General features: G+C 40.3%; 2 protein-coding genes across 3 annotated transcripts in view; one reads left to right on the forward strand and one right to left on the reverse strand.

The window, feature by feature from the left end:
- Nucleotides 1-21498, reverse strand: part of LOC125006479 (butyrophilin-like protein 10) — a 59021-nt gene that overhangs the window by 21704 nt on the left and 15819 nt on the right. The window lies entirely within an intron of this gene.
- LOC125006480 (butyrophilin-like protein 2) lies at nt 6711-12845 on the forward strand. Of its 2 annotated transcripts, none has more exons than XM_047582531.1 (5): nt 6711-6917; nt 7823-8152; nt 9077-9355; nt 9463-9585; nt 10322-12845. In XM_047582531.1, exons 1-5 carry the CDS (start codon nt 6803-6805, stop codon nt 10459-10461), a joined length of 987 nt encoding a protein of 328 aa, XP_047438487.1. In that variant the 5' UTR covers nt 6711-6802; the 3' UTR covers nt 10462-12845. The 2 variants fall into 2 exon arrangements, with proteins under 2 accessions (XP_047438487.1, XP_047438486.1); XM_047582530.1 differs by lacking the exon at nt 6711-6917 and adding an exon at nt 7312-7726.

The following is a 21498-nucleotide window of genomic DNA, read 5'->3' on the forward strand; positions in this document are numbered from 1 at the left end:
CATCCCTTCAGTTATTTTAGAGACCTGCACCAAACTGAGATTAAAGCTGGAATTGTTCACAGCAATGAAGGAAAATCTGTTGTAATTAAAGTGAATAAAGACTCTGGTCGTTCTTTAGAACTCTTGAGCAGAACCTTCAGATCATATCAGGACACTCGTCTCCTTGAGGTCGGCCGGGTAGAGTCAGAAATAACCAGAGGAGACAGGAGGGAGATAAACATAGAGCTGTCTGACATAGATAATTCTAATCATGATACAAACAGAGTAGAAGAAATACCGTTAGCTGACACATGTTACATGAGAGGTCGACAGTAAAAAGAAACAACAAGAAATATTTCTGGCAGAAATGTATAGTTACTCAGGGCACAGGAACCAGAGAGGGCGACATCATGTAAATCAGTTTAATGAAAATGTCCTTAAAGTAATGAACAAAAAGCAGATAAGTTCAAAAATATCAGTTTAATACAAATAAAAACAGGATAAGTCAGAAAGGTGAAGCACTTTGACCCAGGATGAACACGCCCTGGTTCCTCCCACCCTCCAGAGATTTTACTTCAAGAGTCTTATTTACCAGAGACAGGTGGAACTGATGAGGACATAGACGACCTGTAGGAAAAATCAATGAACTAATCACAAGAGAGAGACAACAGGAAATAAGAGCCACTGAAAGAGCAAGGAAGGGGAAACCAAACGAGATTAGAGCAAATATTCAAAACTCAGTCAACAAATAATCAGAAAAGTGTCAAAACTCAGCACCATGATAACAACATATGAAGAAGTCATGTGGGGTTCAGGTACACGTTTACTCAATAAGGGCCGGTGTCTTTGTTCACCTTTATTAGTAGAAACGTCTCTTTCACTCCAGGTGCTCAGGGAATCTTCCAATGTTCAGTTTGAATCAGAATTTTACCTTTGAGTTAAAATAACGACAATAATGGAAAATATGTCAACATATCAGCTTCAAAACAATATAAAGTGTTTCCTCTTTAACACTGTATTCCACATAAATATGACACATAAACATAATTGTGGATAAATGAGTTATTTTCTGATTGGGATTATGATCCAGAAACATTTGAGTGATTCACAATCATCCTCCCCCCCCCCCCCCAACCCTAACCCGAGAACCCCACATTCATACATTCATAAACAAAAGAAACTTGTCTCCTTACATCTTATTTTATGAGCCGACAACTGGTAAATGACCTTAAAATTTATACACACTTCACAAACCCAAACACAGGAAGAGAAACAAGAAGAGAATAACAAGAGGACCATATACTACAACGAAAGATAAATTATGATGAAGTCTGTCACAGGAAGTTTAGCTGAATGAACACAAACATAGAAAACACTGCAGCCGTGAGATTAAACTGGAACAGAGAGAAAGAGGAACTGTGCTCAGTGTGACTTTAGCTCTATTCTCCCATAAGTTCAACTTACACTCAGTGTCTCATGTTTTTATTCATGAACTATTAGAAATGTGCACACATGCATTTAGTAGCACCAGAGCGTCTAAAGCTCCAGACCTGTGTGTCTGAAGTTTAAGAGTTAACAGACCTACAGTCATGACTGTACATAGATTCAGTAATAATAGCTGAGGACCTTCCAGAGTCAAACAGATTGATGCATTAAAGCTTTGTTTCACAGAGAAATCTGGACATTTTGTGTCTTGATGATGATTCTGTGCAGCTTGTTGGTCTAGTTTCTAATCCTGGACGGACCTGATTTAATGAGGGTTTCCACTGACTCTTATAAACTCTAAAACTTGATAATCTCAATTTAAGGCCCAATTTAAAGTCCAAACCTTCAGGCATCATTAGGGACATTTTTGTCCATTTGGGTTTTTTTCCTCTTCACTTGGCTCAGGCCTGAAAAGGGTTAAAATCCTCAAAATGATGGAATTTTTGATAGTTTTGTAAAGTGTTGAAGTGGTTAAAGAGATTTATACAGAAAAAATATTAATCAGTTAAGTTTTTATAGCAGTTTTTGGACGTGGACATTTTTGTCCACCAAGGTCACAAGAGTGTAGTAAATTAAACACGTGCCCGAGGGTTAAATATGAGCATAAGTTGCATTGTAGGTCTTAAATCCCCCTCCACCCTGGCCCATTATGTTTCTGTTCCTCATTAGTGGAGCCCACCCCAGGGAGGTCCTGAGTTTATAGTTGAATGACAATAAATTTAGTTATTTTGAAAGTCATTTTTCTTGTTTTCCGTACTTTGTGTAGAGTTTAAATTTAACCCAAAATTATCTTAAAAATGTCTTAAAAAGTCTTAATTCTCACATGTTCAAACCTGCATAAACCCATATTATATATTATTATATATTATTATATGCGGTGGTTGTGGTGAAAGAAGCAGGTTGGGATGATGAGGGTCACGTCCTCCTACATCCATGGCTGAGGGTTAGAGGAGTGTGTTCACTGCTTTGAGTGTACACACTCCTCTTTGAACAAATGGAAGGAAAGACAGAAAGTGTTTGAATGCAACAGTGTGGCCAAACACAAAAGATTACATTAATCAAAAAAAGTAGTTTCAATCATTTTTGTGTCTCAGTTTTATTTTTTGCATTTTTCTTTGGTTGAAAATATATTTTTTGATTGAAGTGATATTTTTTGGGATTGAATGATAAAGACACAAACGTCACCGACAATATGACCCAAACACGAAAAACATTGCTTCAATCAAAAAATAATTTCCAATCAAATAATAACTAAATTCAAACATAATAATAATAATAATAATAATAATAATAATAATAATAATAATAATAATATTAATAATAATAATGATAATAATAATAATAATAATAATAATAATAATAAGAAGAAGAAAATCAAAGAAAAAAAGTATTCAAATGTTTTTTTGGGGGGGGGGGTCTCAAAACTTATTTTTGCATTCAAACACCTTTTTTCTTTGATTGAAAATGTTTTCTTTAATTGAAGTGAAATATTTTTTGATTGAACAATAAAGAAACAAATCTACCTTCATCGGTCTCCAGCTGAAAATAATCTCTAACTGTGACTCTGAAAACACAGAACTAAGATCGAAACACGACTCAGCGTTGACAATGATGGAGATTTGTCTCCCTCTCGTGGTCACATGATGAACTGCAAAAGAGAAACTATGTAATTTGCGCCCTCCCGTGGCCACTATCAGTAACTACAAGTATCTCTACAGATGTGCCCTCTGGTGGTCACATGAAGGAACTACAGCTACACAACATGATACCACACTACTTTAAACAACCTGTGGATAGAGAGGGATGGAAATAACAAAGAGAGACACATCACACATGGATACACTGTGAAAAAAATGCACTGTGAGAAACCGAGTATATTCAGTCAGAGAGAGAAAGTGACTTCAAGAAGATGTAAAAACACAGAACAAAGAAAAAGACTAGTAAGATCAGGAATGGGATGTGACTTACGTTCACATGCATGTAAAGGCAGATGAGTGAATACTTTGGACAATATAGTGTCTAACATGAGAATGTGCAGTGATACTGAAGCCGAGTGTCTGAGACTTTATTCACGTCCGTCTGTTCATGAATGTAAAGGACAGACCTGTTTGTCTTGTGTGGAGCCGACTTGCTGCTACTGCAACGACTGTTAAAGGCTGAATTTTCATTGAAGAAAATTATTTTTGGTTGTATGTGTTGTTGGCCTGTGAAAATGGTTAGATAGAGAGAGAGAGAGGTGTAAGAGTGTTCTTCAAACCCTCTCTACTACCAGACTAACACAAGGATGGGGTCACGTCAGCACCGGACAGATCTGCAGCGATGATCTGGAGTGGACGACATCTCTATCACCAACATTTATTTGTGCAAAATGAGGTCAAGTATTGTCAGATCATTCCATCTCTCTGTCTCTTGCCGAACACCCAAACTTTTCTGCTGGTATCAAGAAGGCCCAGCAGCATCTCCACTTCCTGAGAGTCCTCTGGAAGAACAGCCGTGATCAGAAGGTGCTGGCGGCCTTCTCCTCCTTAGAGAGCCTGCTGACATACTGTCAGCACATGTCCACATGGTACGGGAGCTGCACTGAGGCAGACGGAGCAAGGCTTCAGAGGACAGTGAAGGCAGCCCAGAGGATTGTTGGCTGCCCTCTCCCCTTTCTGATCGACATCTACACCACACGGTGCCTCAGCAGAGCTCACACCATCATCAAGGACAATTCACACCCTGGTTTTCAGCTGTTTGAGCTGTTGCCCTCTAGGAGGCGCTACTGGTGTACTAGGTCATTGAAAAACAGACTGAAAAACACTTTCTCTCCGAGAGCTGGCACCATCCTGAACTCTCACATGCAACAATAAGCCTAATATACAATGTGAAATGCAGACTTGAAACTAAATTCATTCTTTATTTGCTGCTATCATGTCTTTCCGTCTATTATAAAATCTTATGTGCAATACATGTTTAGACCTTTACACTTCTACTGCTGCAATACAAACAATATATATTCTATTCTATTCTATTCTATTCTATTCTATTCTATTGTTAATGTCTTTTAACACTGTGCTGGTTTTGAATATGTGAGATTGTGAGTTTACTTACACAAAATGAAAGTGATTTTGGATGAAGAGGACAGAGAGGAGGAGGAACTTAAAATAAATGAAACTGAAAAGTGTGATGGTTAACTGATACTGTGAGAGAATGAAGCTGAACAGAAGCTCTCCAGTGTTAACTTTCAACATCACATTAACTTTAAAGTGTAAGAATAAGGTGAAGTGCTTTATTTGTCATTACACACGTTACTGTGTGAATAAACTTCATGGTTGGATGGTGGGATAGTCCTGAGCCACTGGGCCGAGCGTCAGAAAAGACCTGAGAATCAAACCCTCCCTCTGATCCTATAGACTCTAGTCTGTGTTTCTACTAAACTGAGACTGGGATTAAAGTTCAGTTCAGTTTTTATTTAGAACCAGCGCTGAACCTCAGCTTCACTGAACTAGTTCCCAGTGATCCACTTCAAACTGAGAGGACAGCAAGTTATCACTTCTACAGATGGAAAAACACATGCTATTCACATATGTGACGAATCAGAGGAGTTCATTTTGAAATTCAGTGTAAGAACTCCTGCAGAAACCCAGAGTCTCCATTAAAGGGACGAAACTGCACAAACACACAGTTCAAGTAATCACTTCATCACTTCATGTATTTATGTGGATCATGAAAGGTTAGCATGTGTGCGGCCCTAGTGTTTGACCTAATGTGACCTGTGAACTGAAACTATTTGTACATGTACAACACAGACTGTATCTGAGCCTCAGCTTTAAACATTCAATACAGACGTTGTTTTCTTTTGCTGTTTGAATATAAATTAATTTGCCATTTGCCTGGTTATTTCACATTATTCATGATAATTAATGCTGTGACCTTTTGAACACGATCATCAGGTCTGAAACGTATCTAATGATGCTTTTGAAGTTAAAGACATATTTTGATTTGAAACAGTGAATTGAAAATAATTATACTTTTTACAGACTAATCATTATTTCCAGCTCCACAACAGGAATGTTCTGTTCTCTTACTCAGGTTTAATCTGTACCTTCTAATAATCAATTAGATAATGTTCCTTGATTAGTTCACAGAACTCATGATCTATATCTGTGAGTTACAAAACTAAGTGATACAATAGTTACTATTTTTATGTGGTTTAATTTGTTGCCAGATTCATTTTCCACCTGTAAAATTTAAAGAGCTAAAGGAGGAGCTGTGGATGAGGAGGGAAACATCAGCCATGAGGTCCAGGAGGAGCTCTATGTACCAGCGAGGAGACCAGGAGGTGGCGCTCTCCTCGGCTTGATAAGAAACCGTCATGGTGACTGTCAGCTGATGTGTTTCAGACAGTTTGAGTCCGGTGCGGGTCGGTGGATGCGTGGATGGTGTTTGGGGTTTGTGCCAGTTGCTGCAGCTCTAGTTGTGTTAGTTGTGTGAGTAAAGAGTCGAAACCAGGAAGGTGAGTTTAAATACGTGAGGCCAGTGAGGAGACTCTGCGCTCAGGAGAAGACATGTCCCCCACAGACATTAATACATGAGACACATGTTAATGTCTATGGCCCCTCCCTCTGCACTTCCTCCCTCTGCACTTCCTCAAACCGCTTCTTTGTCCGTTAGTAAATTTGCCGGAAATTGCAACATAGAATTTCACAATTAAAACCTGTAACTCAGTAGAAGTGAAACCTTCACTTATGATTCTGTTGATTGTGTCGGAGAAGAGCAGCCAGTGTCTCTCTGGTGTCTGTGTGTCTGGTATCAAGAGAAATAAAGTGAAACCAGTAGTTTCTCTGCTGTCCTCTCAGTTTGAAGTGGATCACTGGGAACTAGTTTAATGAAGCTCTGAGGTTCAACACTGGTTATAAATAAAAACTGAACTTTAATCCCAGTCTCAGTTTAGAGTCTGTCAGTGAGACCAGCACCAGAGGATCAGATGTGTCCTTTTAATACCTGTCTGAATCTTCATGTGAGCTCTATGATGTGAAGTTTAATGTCTGTACTGAGGTCTGTTAAAAAGCTTTTACTTTTAAACTCAACAAAAAAGTCTGAGGGACTTTGTGAGGGAGTTTCTCCTCTTCAGTCTGACCAGTGGACCTTTACTGTGAGTCATTGACACTATTCACAACCTTCTTTATTATTATTATAGTCTTTATAGATGGTATTATTTTACCGTTTATCTTTATTCTTGACTGAACACATAAATGTTTGAAATTTACTGAAGCGGAAGGTCGCTTTTATTTTGAAGAGGTGTCGGATGTCGGTGTTGAGTAGCTGAACCTAATTTACGTTAACAAGACAAAACATGTCGGGAGCCGTTTCTCATTCATTCTTATCCATTAACTTTCCATCATGGGTTCTGACTCTGCTCCTCTTTTTTCGGACGCTACGAGCTGAACATGACAGTGATACTGCTCAAGGTAAGAGATGAAAACGTTCATTCAGGAGACTTGTTGCAGGGGACACGTGCTTCACGGTTGGATGTTCGCGGGATATGGTTTATGGTGATATGATATCAGAACATTTTAAAACAGAACTGGGAGAAAGTTTGAGCCTCCTCCACTGACTCAGTCCACCTGGGTTTGGTTCTCAGGACCTTTCTGACGCACTCGGTGGCAGTGGCTCAGGAACATCATCACTAGACCGGGAACTTTCTTTGTACAGTAAATAAAGCACTTTACCTTATTCTTACATCTGAAAGTTCTTCTCAGTGTGTTCCTTGGACTTTTTCTGGAGTTTCAGACTGGGTTTGTAAAGTGTTTGTTATTGACGCTAAAACTGAAGTGAATTAATATGTTAAACAGGAAGTTAAAGGGTCAATAACTGAAACTCGTTTTGATCAAGACATTTGGTTCCATTCGGTTTGTTGAGGGGTTTTAATGATGCACATTTCCATGCACATAAACTGGAGTTTCAGATCTTATTCAAGTGACGTGAATATGTCTCTTTCCTGCAGGTAATGTAATGTTAATCAGTGTCACCACTAGATGGCACCAGAGGGTTTGTCAGTAAACAATCTGGATATTGAAAGTGAAAGCTCTGTGACCTGTCATACATAATACTGCTTTGAGATGTAATGATCAGTGTCACCACTAGATGGCACCAGAGGGTTTGTCAGTAAACTTGGATGTTGAACTACTCGGTGTGAGTCTGTGCGTGTGGGTTTCCTCTTTTCTTTTAAGCGACTGTTTTGAAAAGGAGCCACGATTTAGACTCAGCCCTCCCATTGGTGAAGATTCACAGTTTATTTAAATGACATGTAAATGTGTGTGTTTGTTTCCTACCAGTTTAAAGTGAATAATTAAATTATGTTTGTGTCTTCCAGGGTCAGAGGTCATCAGAGTATCTGAAGGAAGTGATGTCATCTTACCGTGTTCCCTCAGCACCAAGGAGAGTGTTGTAGAAAAACTCTTTGTCTGGAGGAAAGATGAACAGAAGAAGAAGGTGTTCATGTACGATATTGGTGATCATTATAACAACGGTCTACCAGGTCAAGATGATCAGTTCAGAGGACGAGTCTCACATTTTCCAGATCAGCTGAAGTTTGGTAACGCCTCCATCAGGATTATTAGCACAAAGATCACAGACTCTGGAGACTACACCTGTCACTTTCCACGTATTAATGGACTGACATTCAACATGAAGCTGATTGTTGGTGAGTAATTATGTTTAATTGCTTATTTTTACGATCCAGCTCTAAAGGCACAACATGAAGTGGAGACACATGACGGAGTTAAAAGACAAGGTTTTATTTCATTAAAAGAATTTTTTTCTGACTGCAAACACATTTTTTCCTCCTTGAACCGTCACCTCATCGTGGAGGAGTTTGAGTTCCCTAATGACTCTAGGGGCGATGCTGTCCAGGGCATTTTGCCCCAGGTAGAGTCTCTCAAGACAGATAGAGGAAGGGTCAGCCAAAGAAGGGTTCAGAAGACCCTGAATAACAAGATAAACCAGGAGACAGTGAACCCGGCCCAGAGGGCTACCGGAGCCCCACCCTGGAGCCAGGCCTGGGGCTGGGCCCGTGGGCGAGCGCCTGGTATCTGGATCTTCTTCACGAGTGAGGGTGGAAAGGAGCAGGAGACCAACAGACGCCCACAGTGATGCAGGTGCTTAACTGGTCTGTGGTAAAGAGGAAACTAAACCGGAAGGTTAAGCTACGTTCCAGCCTTCCAACCTGTGGTCATGAACTCTGGGTAAAGAACTAAATTGCGGATACAAGCGGCTGAAATGAGTTTCCTCTGCAGGGTGGCCGGGCTCAGCCTTAGAGATGGGGTTAGGAGCTCAGTCACACGGGAGGAGCTCATCTAGAGGAGTTAGTGGAGGTGGTTCAGGCATCTGGTGATGATGCCTCCCAGTCGCCTCCCGTTAAGAGGCGTTCTGGGCATGTCCCACCAGAAGGAGACCTCGGAGTCGCTTCAAAGGAGGGATTATATCACCTGTCTGGTGTGGGAGCACCTCGGGGTTCCTCTGGAGGAGCTGGGGACGTGGCCGGGGAGAGGGCCGTCTGGACCTCCCTGCTGAGGCCGCGGACGATGACAACGAAATACTGTTGATTTATTTATATTTATGTTCTCAGGTTCAGTTCCCAAACCGTGTGTCACGATACTAGATGTGACAGATTCTGGGGTCCAGCTGAAGTGTGAGGTTCAAGGAGCTTTTCCAAAGCCAGAGCTACGGTGGAAGGACAGTGATGGAAACATCCTTGATGCTGAGGAGGCTGAGATCTCAGAGAGAGACGGCCGCTACCACATCACCCTCCAAACTACTGTGACCTCCACCACAACCACCAGCTTCCAGTGTGTGGTCCAACAGAAGGACCTGAACCATGAGACTGCTTCTACCATCACTGTGTCTGGTGAGACTCCCTCTAGTCTTTAATCATTAGACATGTACAGCTTTAATCAGCCTGTTCAACCTTTATATTCTCAGAGCCATGAAAACATTTGGTCTAATGTCTTTCAGAGAAACTGTTTGTGGACACGTGTAGTAAAGTGACCATTGAAGGGTTTGTGACTGGGATGGCGGTGACAGCTGTAGTTCTACCTTTGACTGTGTTTATATGGATGAGAACACGTTGTGTCAGAGGTGAGTTAAATCAGTTGTATGAACGTGTCCAGTTTGTTGTATTTACTTTGTAATGTTCTTACGTGCAGAGTCGTGTTGTTTTCTCTGATATGAACCATGTTTGCTTCTGGCTGCTGTGTTTTAGGACAGATAGAAATAAGAGGTTAGCTTAGCTTAGCTTAGCTTAGCATAAATCTGTCTTTGCTTCATTTCTGACCTCTCCTGCTCTCTCAAAGTCTTGAGACCAAGCTTCTTTAGATCGTATGATGACTTAGCGACATGTAATAACTTCTACAGTTAAATAAAAACTCCCCATCACTCTACTTTAGTAACAGTGTGGAAACATTTTAATACGGTGGTTTGGTGGTTCGCGCTGATGCTTCACAGCAATGTTCTGGGTTTCAGTCCATGGGTCTTTTGTTTCTGTGTGCAGTCTGCATGTTCTCCCTGTGTCTGCATGGGTTCTCTCCAGGTGCTCTGGCTTCCTCCCCCCTCCAAAAACATGTTGGGTTCAATGATTGTAAACTGGTCGTAGGTGTGAGAGTCTCTCTGTGTTAGTCCTGAGACAGACTGGAGACCTGTCCAGGGTCCAGACTCCACAGTCAGAGACAGGCTCCAGCAGCCCCAGAGACCCTCCACGGGACAAGGGGTTACAGAGAATGGATGAAGGAATGAGTGAATGAGTGAATGAATGAATGCGAGGAGCAAAAACATTTAAACTTCATGTAATGTAAACTTTTTGTTTTCTGGTCTGCAGGGACTCAGGAGACAGATGGTGACGACGAGACCAAGGAGACCATTGAGACCATTGAGACCAAGGAGACCAAGGAGACCAAGGAGACCAATGAGCCCCTCAACTCAAATAATAATTCAGCAGAACTCACCTCAACCTTATAATCTCTGTTCAGCTTCACTCTCACACAGTATCAATTGAGGATCATATTTTTCATTGTCATTTTTTTTAAAGTGTCAAAGAAACTTTAATCAGTGATTCTGTTGATTAAACGTCCCTTTAGTATTTTTTCCTAACGATAGTACTGATCCCAAATGTTCAGGGGAAGCATCCACAGTGTTGAGTGATGCTGTAATGGTGAAGTCATCTGTATTAGTTGAGTGTGTAGAGTCATACGACCAGTAGACGTAGACTGAAACGGGCTGGATTATTTCAGACAGTTTGGTCTGATTGTTGGTTGATGGTCGTTTTTTTTCACAATCGTTGTTTTGAGTAAAGACTCTGATAGCGTGATGCTAATAGCTAGCCTGTCGTAGCTGCATTTCTGCTCTAAGTGGGTGTTGGTGTCGTTTAGCGGTGGTTAGCATCACAGCATGAAGGTTGTTGGTTCTAAGCTGGCGTCTGGCCGGGGTCTTTCTATGTTCTCCCTGTGTCTGCTGGGTCTCACATAGACGTGACGGTTAAGGGTGATTTAGAGTCCTGTAGTTACAGTGTAGGGGGTTACGACGTTCAAGCATTTATCCCAGAAACACTGTGTGGAGTTTCCCTCTGCTCTTCTCACCAGGCTGAGTGAAACTGAGCCGCCCACCTTGAATGTGAAACAGTTAATAACTAAAGTCTCTGCAGAACAGGACACAGAGAAGAGGACAAGAGCTGTGATTGGTCCATCTCCGTCTCCACAGTATTCAAACTGATGGTTTTGATCAGTGAAGATGGAACACGTTGAAGTAGGTTATGGCATCTCGGTCTAGGCGCCTCTGTGCTGCGGTACTAGAAAATACGGGTCAGGTTCATGTCAGTGTGACTGCTGAGCCTCTACTGCACTGTTTGAATTTAGTTTTTATCTGAAAGCTGGTCTGGACCAGTGGCGTTATATCATATATGATAGTGAAGAGGGATTTAGTGTCAGTTCAACCACTGCCACTGATTCTTCTCTGACCACATCAATGTAAAAAGCCTTGTGGCTTCACATGGTCGATCATTTTAGTTTTTTTACGTTATCTTTGCTTTCTTTGTTGCACATCTCATCATATACGTGTCTCATTCTTTTGTTTTTCCACTGGTCTGTTGGGAAATGGAAATGAAACACTGATAAACTATAGAGAGTTGTTTTAGAGTCATGTTGATCTTCTCAGGTAATAAGACGATTTACAGAAGTTTAAGGGATTATATGAAAAATAATGTGGAGACCAACAGACTGATCTGATCTCAACCTTAACGAGCGTCTCTTCTCCTAAAGCATTAATAGTTAAGGTCCTGACTGTGGTGCTCGTTCTCCACATGTTTCATATTAGATCCAAAGGAAAAGCAGATAGAAACAGAGCAACAATCACTCTGGTTTTAGTTATTAATTCACAATCAGCTGATGTGACTGAACTAAGCTCTATTTATTAATAATGAGGAGGATGTGTTTTAGTTTTTATTCATCTCGATGTCAAAGTAAAAAAAATAAAAAATGACAACACTGAAAATGTTTACTGAAGAATAGCATTACATTTTTATTTTCTCGTTACATGAAATGTCCTTTTTCAATATTTGTACTGTATGTGTGCGCCTCATTAAATACTGTGAGTTTTATATTATAGAGTTTTATATCATAGAGTTTTATATCTGCAATAAGACAAAATGAGACCATGTCACAGAGACATCACCTCTGTAAAAGAGCAACCAGAAACACAGAGCACACATGTGAAAAGGAAACAAAACACAGAGTGTTGAGGTTTAACGGTGTCATGAGAACTGGTCGACTCAGCCGTACGTAGTAAAGAGAACGTAAACAGGAAAAGTCCACGTCTGAGATATGAGGGAGACTGTTTGTTCATCAGAGGGTTGTTTTAACTCGGTGCTTCCACAAGTTAAAGGATGCTGTTTTTTTATTATTATATTCACGTTTGCATATAAATAATAGTAAAAAATGTGCCTCTTGAATGTAAGTTAATTTCTGGAGATTTTGTTTGTAAAAACCTAAAATAATAAAATGATATGAGATATTTATATAGACTTTATGTGTCTGCAGCGCTCAGTGATGATAAACATGTGTTTGTGTTCAGTTCTGTTGTGTTCTGTTACTTTGTTGCTGTGGTTGTAGAGTGTGTTTTTTGTCCTTGAAGTCAGTGAATGCACCATGTGAGAGTTGTGTGTTATTAGTGTCACCACGTATTGGTTCATGTTACACCAACATCCAGTCTCATGAGTCAGTGATTTATATGAAAACACTCAGTGATAAGTGAAAACTTTATTTTAAAGCTAAAGCCTAAAGCTGAGAACCTCTACACACACGTTGAACTTCTCTCTTCCTGCACAAATAAAATGACAACTTTTTGGTGTATTCTCTCTAATTATTATTATTATTATTATTGATCTATAACTCATATTAACGTCTCTCTGCTCCTCTACCGGCCTCAGGAACAGTGTTAGTGCTGGTTTGTTTATTAACCACTGACTGTAAATACTATTATTAACCCTCTGGAGTCGACGTCCAAATCACATGACGGATTTAAGATGACGTAGCATCAAGACGCTTCTCGCTGAGTCTCTGATTCTACTTCTGTAGAAAGTGCTGACACTGAATTATAGACCGGTTTTTAAATAGTGTGTTAATAGGCCACCTGAATATTATCGTCAGCTTTGATGCAGCAAATACAAATACAGGTTTGAGCTGAAAAGAATGAAACCAAAGAAGGAACAAGGTTTTTAAGATGAAATATAAAGATATAAACCAAAAGTAGTCAAGTATTTCCATCGTTAATAAATCGTTTCGTTAATAAAATAATATGAACTGCAAAGGATTTCAGATTAAATGAAATGATTTTACAAATCATGTTCCTGTGGTTTCATGTCAGTTCCAGTAAAACCTTTATTTATTTCACACATTACCTTCATGTATTGAGGCTGTTTGACTGAGATCAATGTTCAGGTGGATTAATGCTGGATGTCTGATTCAGGAACATGTGCAGGTGTCATAGTTTAAGCCCTGGAGTGACGTCTCCTAACAACCAATGTCAGAGATGTCATCATGTGACTGCGTAAAGGTTTGATTTCTCACCACTGAATCCTCAAATAATTTCTTTTAATAACATCAATAACTGGATGAGGTGAAGTTCCTATTTGTCTTCATGTCACATTATGAGGAAAATGCTCAAATATGGTATTTTTAGGGGTTAACAGCTGTTGTACTCCGACAAACTATTTTATATGAATAAAAGCTGTAGTAAAAAGTTGTATCTGTGTTTTTATGACCCAAGTCACCACACACCTTCACTGCTGTCGATAAAAAAACTGACTGCACAGCACAGTGTGTACCTCTCCCTTTGCTGCAACAGGTAAAAGAGGTAAAAGGGTGACACAGCCAACTGACTGGTGTGCACCTATGGTGTCAGTACCAAAGAAAAGCACAGGTAAAACCTGCATCTGTGTTGATCTCAAAAGGCTGAATGAAGCTGTGAAAAGAGAGCGCTATATTCTGCCAGCTACAGAAGAGATCATAGAAAGCTAAGCAAAGCCACAGTCTGTTCCTCACTCGATGCTGCTTCTTTCAGATACCTTTGCACCCAGACAGTTGTAAACTTATCACCTTCATTACACCATAACTTCAAGTGTTTACCATTTGGAATTACCAGCACACCTGAAATCTTCCAGAGGAAGATGGTGGAGACCCTGCAGGGCTGGGAGGGGTAGAGGTTTTCATGGATAATATCCTGGTCCATGGAGCCACAGAGGAGGAACATGACAGCCGCCTGGAGAAAGTGATGCAGCGGATTGAAACGGCCGACCTGAAACTCAATCACAAAAAGTGCTCCATCAGGCAGAGACAGCTGCAGTGTCTGGGGCACATCATTGACCAATCAGGAGTATGACCAGATCCTGATAAAGTGGAGGCTGTACGGCAGCTGTCACCACCTGCAGCTTTGCAGAAGTTGAGAAGGATACTGGGAATGGTGAACTATCTGGGAAGATACATCCCCAACCTTTCAACAGTAGGACAGCCACTCTATGAACCCCTGAAAAATAAAAATGCATGGACATGGAGTCACACACAGCAAGCAGCCTTTGAACATAATATGGAGATGCTGACAACTGCACCAGTACTCATCTTCTATGACCTGAGCAAGCCCACTGCTAAGTCGGCAAGTAGTTATGGACTTGGGGGGGTTCTCCTTCAGCTCTACGGGGAGCAATGGAAACCAGTGGCGTATTGCTCCAGACACCTCACGGAAGCAGAAACACACTACGCCCAAACTGAAAAGGAAAGTCTGGCCGGCGTGTGGGCGTGTCAGAAATTTGACAGACACTTCAGTGGAGTGGAGCACAAGCGAACAACCGACCACAAGCCACTGGTACCCCTTATTAATAGCCGCAGTCTGAACAATGTAGCTTTAAGGCTCATGAGGTTCAACCCAGTAGCACAGTATGCTCCTGGAAAAACCTTTGTTGTTGCAGACACTCTTTCATGCAGTCCACTGGCAAGTGTGGTGAGTGCGACCCCTGCTTCCACAAGCAAAATAGATGAAATCAGGAGGGCAACACCAGCTGATTCCCAGCTGCTGTCTGAGCTTATCTGTTCAGTCGGTCAAATATAAAGATGAACGACAAAATAATACGATCGATAAATATTTTATCATTATTGTTGTTATTATTATTAATAATAATAATAATAATAACAATAAAGAATGACATTAATAGTAAACAACTAGTTTTAGTTTTGCTCTTCTCTTACATAATCAAAAACTAAATGAAGTTATTACTTGGACAGATGGAACAACACATGCTATTATGCTATTTACATATGTAAGGTCAAACCTTCTGTCTGATGAGTGTGTGGAGAACCAGTCGAGGGACGTCTTTGATTTACCTGATGTTTTTTAGTGAATGAGTCTTCTAGAGACAAGAGGACGCCAGTGAGCTAGAAACATTTAGATATTTATTACATCTGATGAAGACAAATAAGAACTTCACCTCATCCAGTTATTGATATTATTAAAAGAAATTATTTGAGAATTCAGCAGGAAGAAATCAACACTTTAAAAAGTCACATGATGACATCTCTGCCATTAGTTGTTAGGAGTCGTCACTCCAGGGCTTAAACTATGACACCTGCACATGTTCCTGAATCAGACATGAACATTGCTCTCAGTCAAACAGTCTTAATACATGAAGGCAACGTGTGTGTGAAGTAAATAAAGGTTTTACTGGAACTGAGCCAAGATCCAAGATTCAAGAGTTTTTATTGTCATTATGACAACATAATGAAATTTTACAGAGATCCCGGCTTAAAGGCACACATAAATATGCAAACATTTAACACAGCCCCACTCACTCTGTCTTTCACCCCTCTCTAATACCCTCTGTTCCCCTCTGACACTCATGGTTACACATTCTTCAGCTGCTCTCACTCCTCAGAGATGGCTCAGATATCACACAACTGAAAAAACATCACAGTGCACCCAGGGACATCGGCAAACACAGGGTTTCCCCCTTTGTGATGCTTTCCCTGGGCATTACTGCAACTGTCTTCATTATGCTTTGTGGGGTTTCTTGCCCCAAGTTTTTTTCTTAGGTGAGTGAAATGCACCTGGATTGGCTTGAGATCTGGTGAATGACTTGGTCTTTGCAGAATATTCCACTCCTATGTCTTAAGTTTTGTTATGTTCACATAATGACAATAAAGACTCTTGACCTTTAAAAACTTGCTTTTGATTGCTTTTGCAGTATGTTTTGGGTCATTGTCCATTGTCCACTGTCTAATATACTTTGCTACATTTTGCTGAATATGAGCAGAAAATATATCCTTATTCACTCATACTTCATCCAGTTGTTTCTACCAGGCTAACACAAGGAGAGGTCACTTCAGCACCGGACAGCTCCCCTGACCCATCTCTACTCGCACACTAAGGAGAGGTCACTTCAGCACCGGACAGCTCCTCTGACCCCTTTCTACTACCACACTTCTCTACTAAGTTAGTCCTGGAGGTCAGACCTGCAGGTTTCATGTAGTTCATTCATTCACCAGCTTTTATCACACGAACTCTGACGTCTCTCAGCTGTGTTTTGTAGCTCGAGTGGAAGGTGATGTGTCGAAATGTTTTATTTCATGTGTAATTTGTAGTCCGGATGAATTTCCTCACATCTGATGTTTGGCTCTGAAGTTGCACTTTCATACCTCACAGACAGACAACAGTTCTCCCTGTTCACCAACAGCTGCCCTCATTGAGTGTGTAAGTGTTTACTTGGTAAGAACAAATCTGGGTGTTCAGGTGTGTCACTGGGTGTCCCCCGAGGGTCTGTTCTGGGTCCCCTCCTCCCTCCTCATGGCTGATGTTTCCCTCCTCCATCCACAGCTCCTCCTTTAGCTCTTTAGGTTTTATTGGTGGAAAATGAATCTGACAATAAATTAAACAAGATAAAAATATTAACTGTTTTGTAACTCACAGATATATGAACAAAATATTAATTGAATGAATAAACACACTAGTAGAATATTTCATGTGTGTGAGTGGATTCTATCTTTGTCGACTTTCAGGACTTGTGTGATAATCTCTTGATGGTTTGATTCATTTTTATTTTTTCCCCTTTTTGAGAAACCTGTAGATCATGAGCTCTGTGAACTAATCAAGGAACGTTCTCTAGTTTATGTGAATGAACTGATTATTAGAAGGTACAGATTGAAAAGACCTGAGTAACAGAACAGAACATTCCTGTTGTGGAGCTGGAAACCTGTAAATAATAAATAGTGATTAAAACTCGATTTTATTTATTTATTTATTTATTTTCAATTAACGGTTTATTTAAATCATGTATTTAATGTTGAAAGGAGATGTGACATCAGGACAGCACAGTAATCGCCACCATTTTTACTGACAGACAAACAGCTCTTACATACAAGAATAAACGAGGGTTTATGTGATTTTATATAGACATGATCATTTAAACAGAAATGGCTATTGAACTATGTACAGTGTGTACAGTATGAGAAAGAATCTCGCCATGTGGAAACAACAGATACGTTTCAGAGAAAACATACTTCATTCATCCTAAGTTTCCTTGTTTCCGCACTCAGCATCCCATAAATAATATATGACAAAAACCTGAAATAAACAATAAAAATTAATCAGGAAACAATCTCTATATGTACAATTTTGTAAATATTGTTTCTCTTTTTATACAAATATACATCATTCTCAACTGTCCTTTGGTTTATTAAATATTTGTTTATTTATTTATTTAATAATAATACTATTTAATATATATTTATTTATTTATTTAATAATAATACTATTTAATATTTATTTATTTAATATATATTTTAGATTAACACATATTTTCATACCCCGGTATATTGCACGTATATATGTTTAATATAATTCTACCTCACTGCACCTGAAATTTAAGGATATAAATCTATTCACGAACCTAGTAAATCATTAGTGTAGGAATACACCTACTGACGTCATGGCTTTTGCTTATGAGCTGGTTTTAATCAGCTCTACCAAACACGCCTTTTTACAACCAAAGTCCATGGCTGTAGCTGCTGTATGGGTCGGAATGTGAGTGAAACTTAAAGTCTCTGTTTATTTCACTTATTTATAGTAATAATAATTGAATCCAGCTCATAATCAGATTTCTCTAACTTTGTCTTTTCTTCGCTCTTATCTATTTATCACGTCTCTTCTGACTGTTGTCAAAGTTATAATGAGCTTTCTCACCGTGTCCGTGGCTGCTTGTCGCTGTGGACCAGTGGAGGAAGAGCAGGAGCAGAGAGAGGAGCTGCAGAGTTCTCGGTTCCAACACGGACATCGTCATCATGATCCTCTTAGTCTCTGGAGAAAAGTTCCTGTTTCAGAGAAGCGGAGTCCGGACTGAAGCGGGAGACATAGCGAGATAGACCGCAGATCATTCAGTTTTATGCTGTGGTATTGTGGTCCCCGTATGGCCCCGGTATGGCCCCGGTATGGTCCCGGTATGGCCCCGGTATGGTCCCGCGGCCGTGTGGCCGCGGCGTCCCGGGATGCCGGGGCCGTCGTCCCACCCCTGATTCCTTCTTCACTCTGCTACACGTTTAAGTAACAAACTCAGAGAGGGCCCCAAATGTAAGAAGTGACTCCAGATCAGACCAACTGGATATTTGTTTAAAATGACACACAATTTATCTTTTCAGATACATTATACAAAATCATTCATACAGGAATATGAATCTACCTTTTCCAAGCTACGGTGAAGAATTAAGAATAAAAGTCTCACTGTTTAAACAAGTGATGAGAACTCATTTCAAATTAAAGACACGTGTGATGTGTTTAGGTGCGTTACACTAACTCAAATCAAATTTATTTCAAATGAAAATGTTTTTTGTGTGTGTTAGTTTTCTTCTCATAGATTCAGCAGATTTAAAGGGGACGTGAGCGGCAAATAAAGGGAATGGTCTCAGCTTTGGGGCGTTTTCTCCTTTCAGTAAACAGGTTTGTGTGTTGAGGAGGGAGCTATCAGCTGTGGTGTTGATCCTCATGTTTCTCTGTTATAGAAGGAAGTGAGAGCGGTGTGCACTGACGCTGCGTCTCCTCCATCCAGTCCACCTTGGTGTGTGGGGCAGACTACATCCGCCCAGACCTCCTCTGACTGGGGCTACAGAGAGAAGGTGTGTTACGGACGCAGGCCGGTTCCTCCCGGTGACCCTCCTTTCCGTCCTGGCCCAGCCTGCCTCCACCCTGCTGGGCCCGTAGACTCCGCCCCTGAGACTCCCGGTTGGAGCGCTGTCGACCGGCTGAGAATCTCATTGGTCGGACTCTGGCCAATCCTAGTCCCCCGGATGGGACATGAGACATGGGACATGGCTACAAAAGGCTGGACTTCCAGGCACCTGTGGCGGCGTCCTGAGGATTTACGGCTGTCCTCTCAGGTCTACGCGCCTCGTTCCAGTTCTCTCACTAGTTTAGTTTTTGTCGTTAAGAGTGTGTTACCTGGAGCAGGTCTTTTCAGTTTACTGTTTTGTTAGTTGGACTCAGATCCCCTTTGTTTTTTGTTGTTGTTGTTAAACTCATCTGTGGTGATTGTGAATATTCCAGTTGTGATCTGTGTTTGGGCCCGAAGGGGTGGAGGAATAGCTGTACCTTTCATTACCTTCCATCGTTCCTATTTCTCTTCTTATCTCCTTCTCCAGCTGTTGTAGGCAGGTTATTATTCTGGTTTTGTAGACGTTGGTTGGTCACGTCTCAGGGTCTCATACCCCAGGGTGATGTTAGGAGGCGGTGTTTTTGCACTGGTGTGGACTGATGTGATTTCCAGTCTGAGTTGTTCAGCTTCTGTGTTGGTCAGTGTGTTGTTCTTGATGGCAGATTCTGTGGCAGTGATGAGGTCTAACACTGGAATCTGTTCAGGCGCTGCAGTGAAGATCAGTCCATCATTATGGAAATAGTGACCCCAGTTTCTGGTGTTTTTTTTTCCTGTTTAAACCTGAACTTCCCACTAGTTTATCAGAACTGAAGAAGCTACTTGGATGAGCGGCGAAACGTCTTCAAGAAATTCTACAAGTCCAGTTGACCTTATTCAACGCCTTTTTGGATTTAAAGGAATGCAGATTTATGCAAACACATTATTTCATTGTTCTTATTTTTACTATCCTCCTAAATACAGGAACAGGTTATAGGTCAAAGTAAATTAAAGGTGGAAACGTTTAAGCCTTTTGACATCACAACAAGACGGCAGTTAACAAGGCTGTGTCCACTATCTTATATGTTATATATAAATATATATATAATCATGCAGTAGCTTTGTTTTTCATTCTTCCTCCGTCTTTATTAAATGTCCACCGACTGAATAGTTTCAGAGAAAAGACTTAATTAATCCCAAATTTCACCACTGCATCCCACACATGATATATAACACAAAACTAACATAAACAATACAAGTAAAACATTTTATACACATTATTATAAACTCTGAACATTTTTATCAGAACCTCAACACCAGGAATAAAATCTTAAAACACACATTCAAAAGGCTCAAACTCCACCAAGGAAACAAAGTCAGACGCCAGCGTAGCTTCATATAAAATATCTGCAGCATAAAGACACAGAAGAACAAACCACCACAACTTTCTGACATGATGAGAAATAAAACAACAAATACAGCACAACTTCCTCATCACTACAAACTACAGCCATGACAAGAACTAGTAGTTTAAATAAAATGAGACAACACATCTTCACCATCCTGACATTTAAAGAACTAAAACCAGATTATTCAGGCTGCTCTGTTTGATCTGATCCCTGAGACCTTGGAAGTCGACTTGATTCACTTTTATGTAGATAGAGTCAATAACAACAGAAATGAAGGGGAATAATAAGACTATGATACTAAAAACCACTAGTTGACTGTTATTGACTGTCCTTTGGTTTTAGTTCTTTCCACTGAGGTAATAAGTGATGGTGACTGGGCTGATGGTTGTAATGTTGAGTTGTGTTATACAGTAATATTATCAGAGCTGAGTGGCTTCTTAGTTTCAGGTTCATCTTCTTTGTTCTTCTTAGTTCCTGTAAAGGAGAAAACAGATTTTCTATCACATGAATCATAGAGTTTTATTTTTATTGTCTGTGGAGCTCTTCCATTTATCTTAATCTGATCAAACTGTTAATAACAGAGAATGATGGAGAGGTTCGTAGAGTCAAGGATCAGTTTCAGTCTGAGTCGACTAAACATCATGAACCAGTGAAGTGTCACATTTAATAAGGAGGTGATTTAAACTTCCAGCAGTAACAGCTAGAAGAGAATAAAACTCATCACACGACCTGAAGAAGACTTTACTGTTAACAATGACACTGAGAGCAGGAGACTGATGCTAAGCTAAGCTAACCTCTTATTTCTATCTGTCCTAAAACACAGCAGCCAGAAGCAAACATGGTTCATGTGAGAGAAAACAACACGACTCTGGACATAAGAACATTACAAAGTAAATAACGTGATGGAGACGAACAAACTGGACACGTTCATAC

The sequence above is a fragment of the Mugil cephalus genome, chromosome 4 (genome assembly GCF_022458985.1).
Source record: "Mugil cephalus isolate CIBA_MC_2020 chromosome 4, CIBA_Mcephalus_1.1, whole genome shotgun sequence".
Classification (NCBI taxonomy): domain Eukaryota; kingdom Metazoa; phylum Chordata; class Actinopteri; order Mugiliformes; family Mugilidae; genus Mugil; species Mugil cephalus.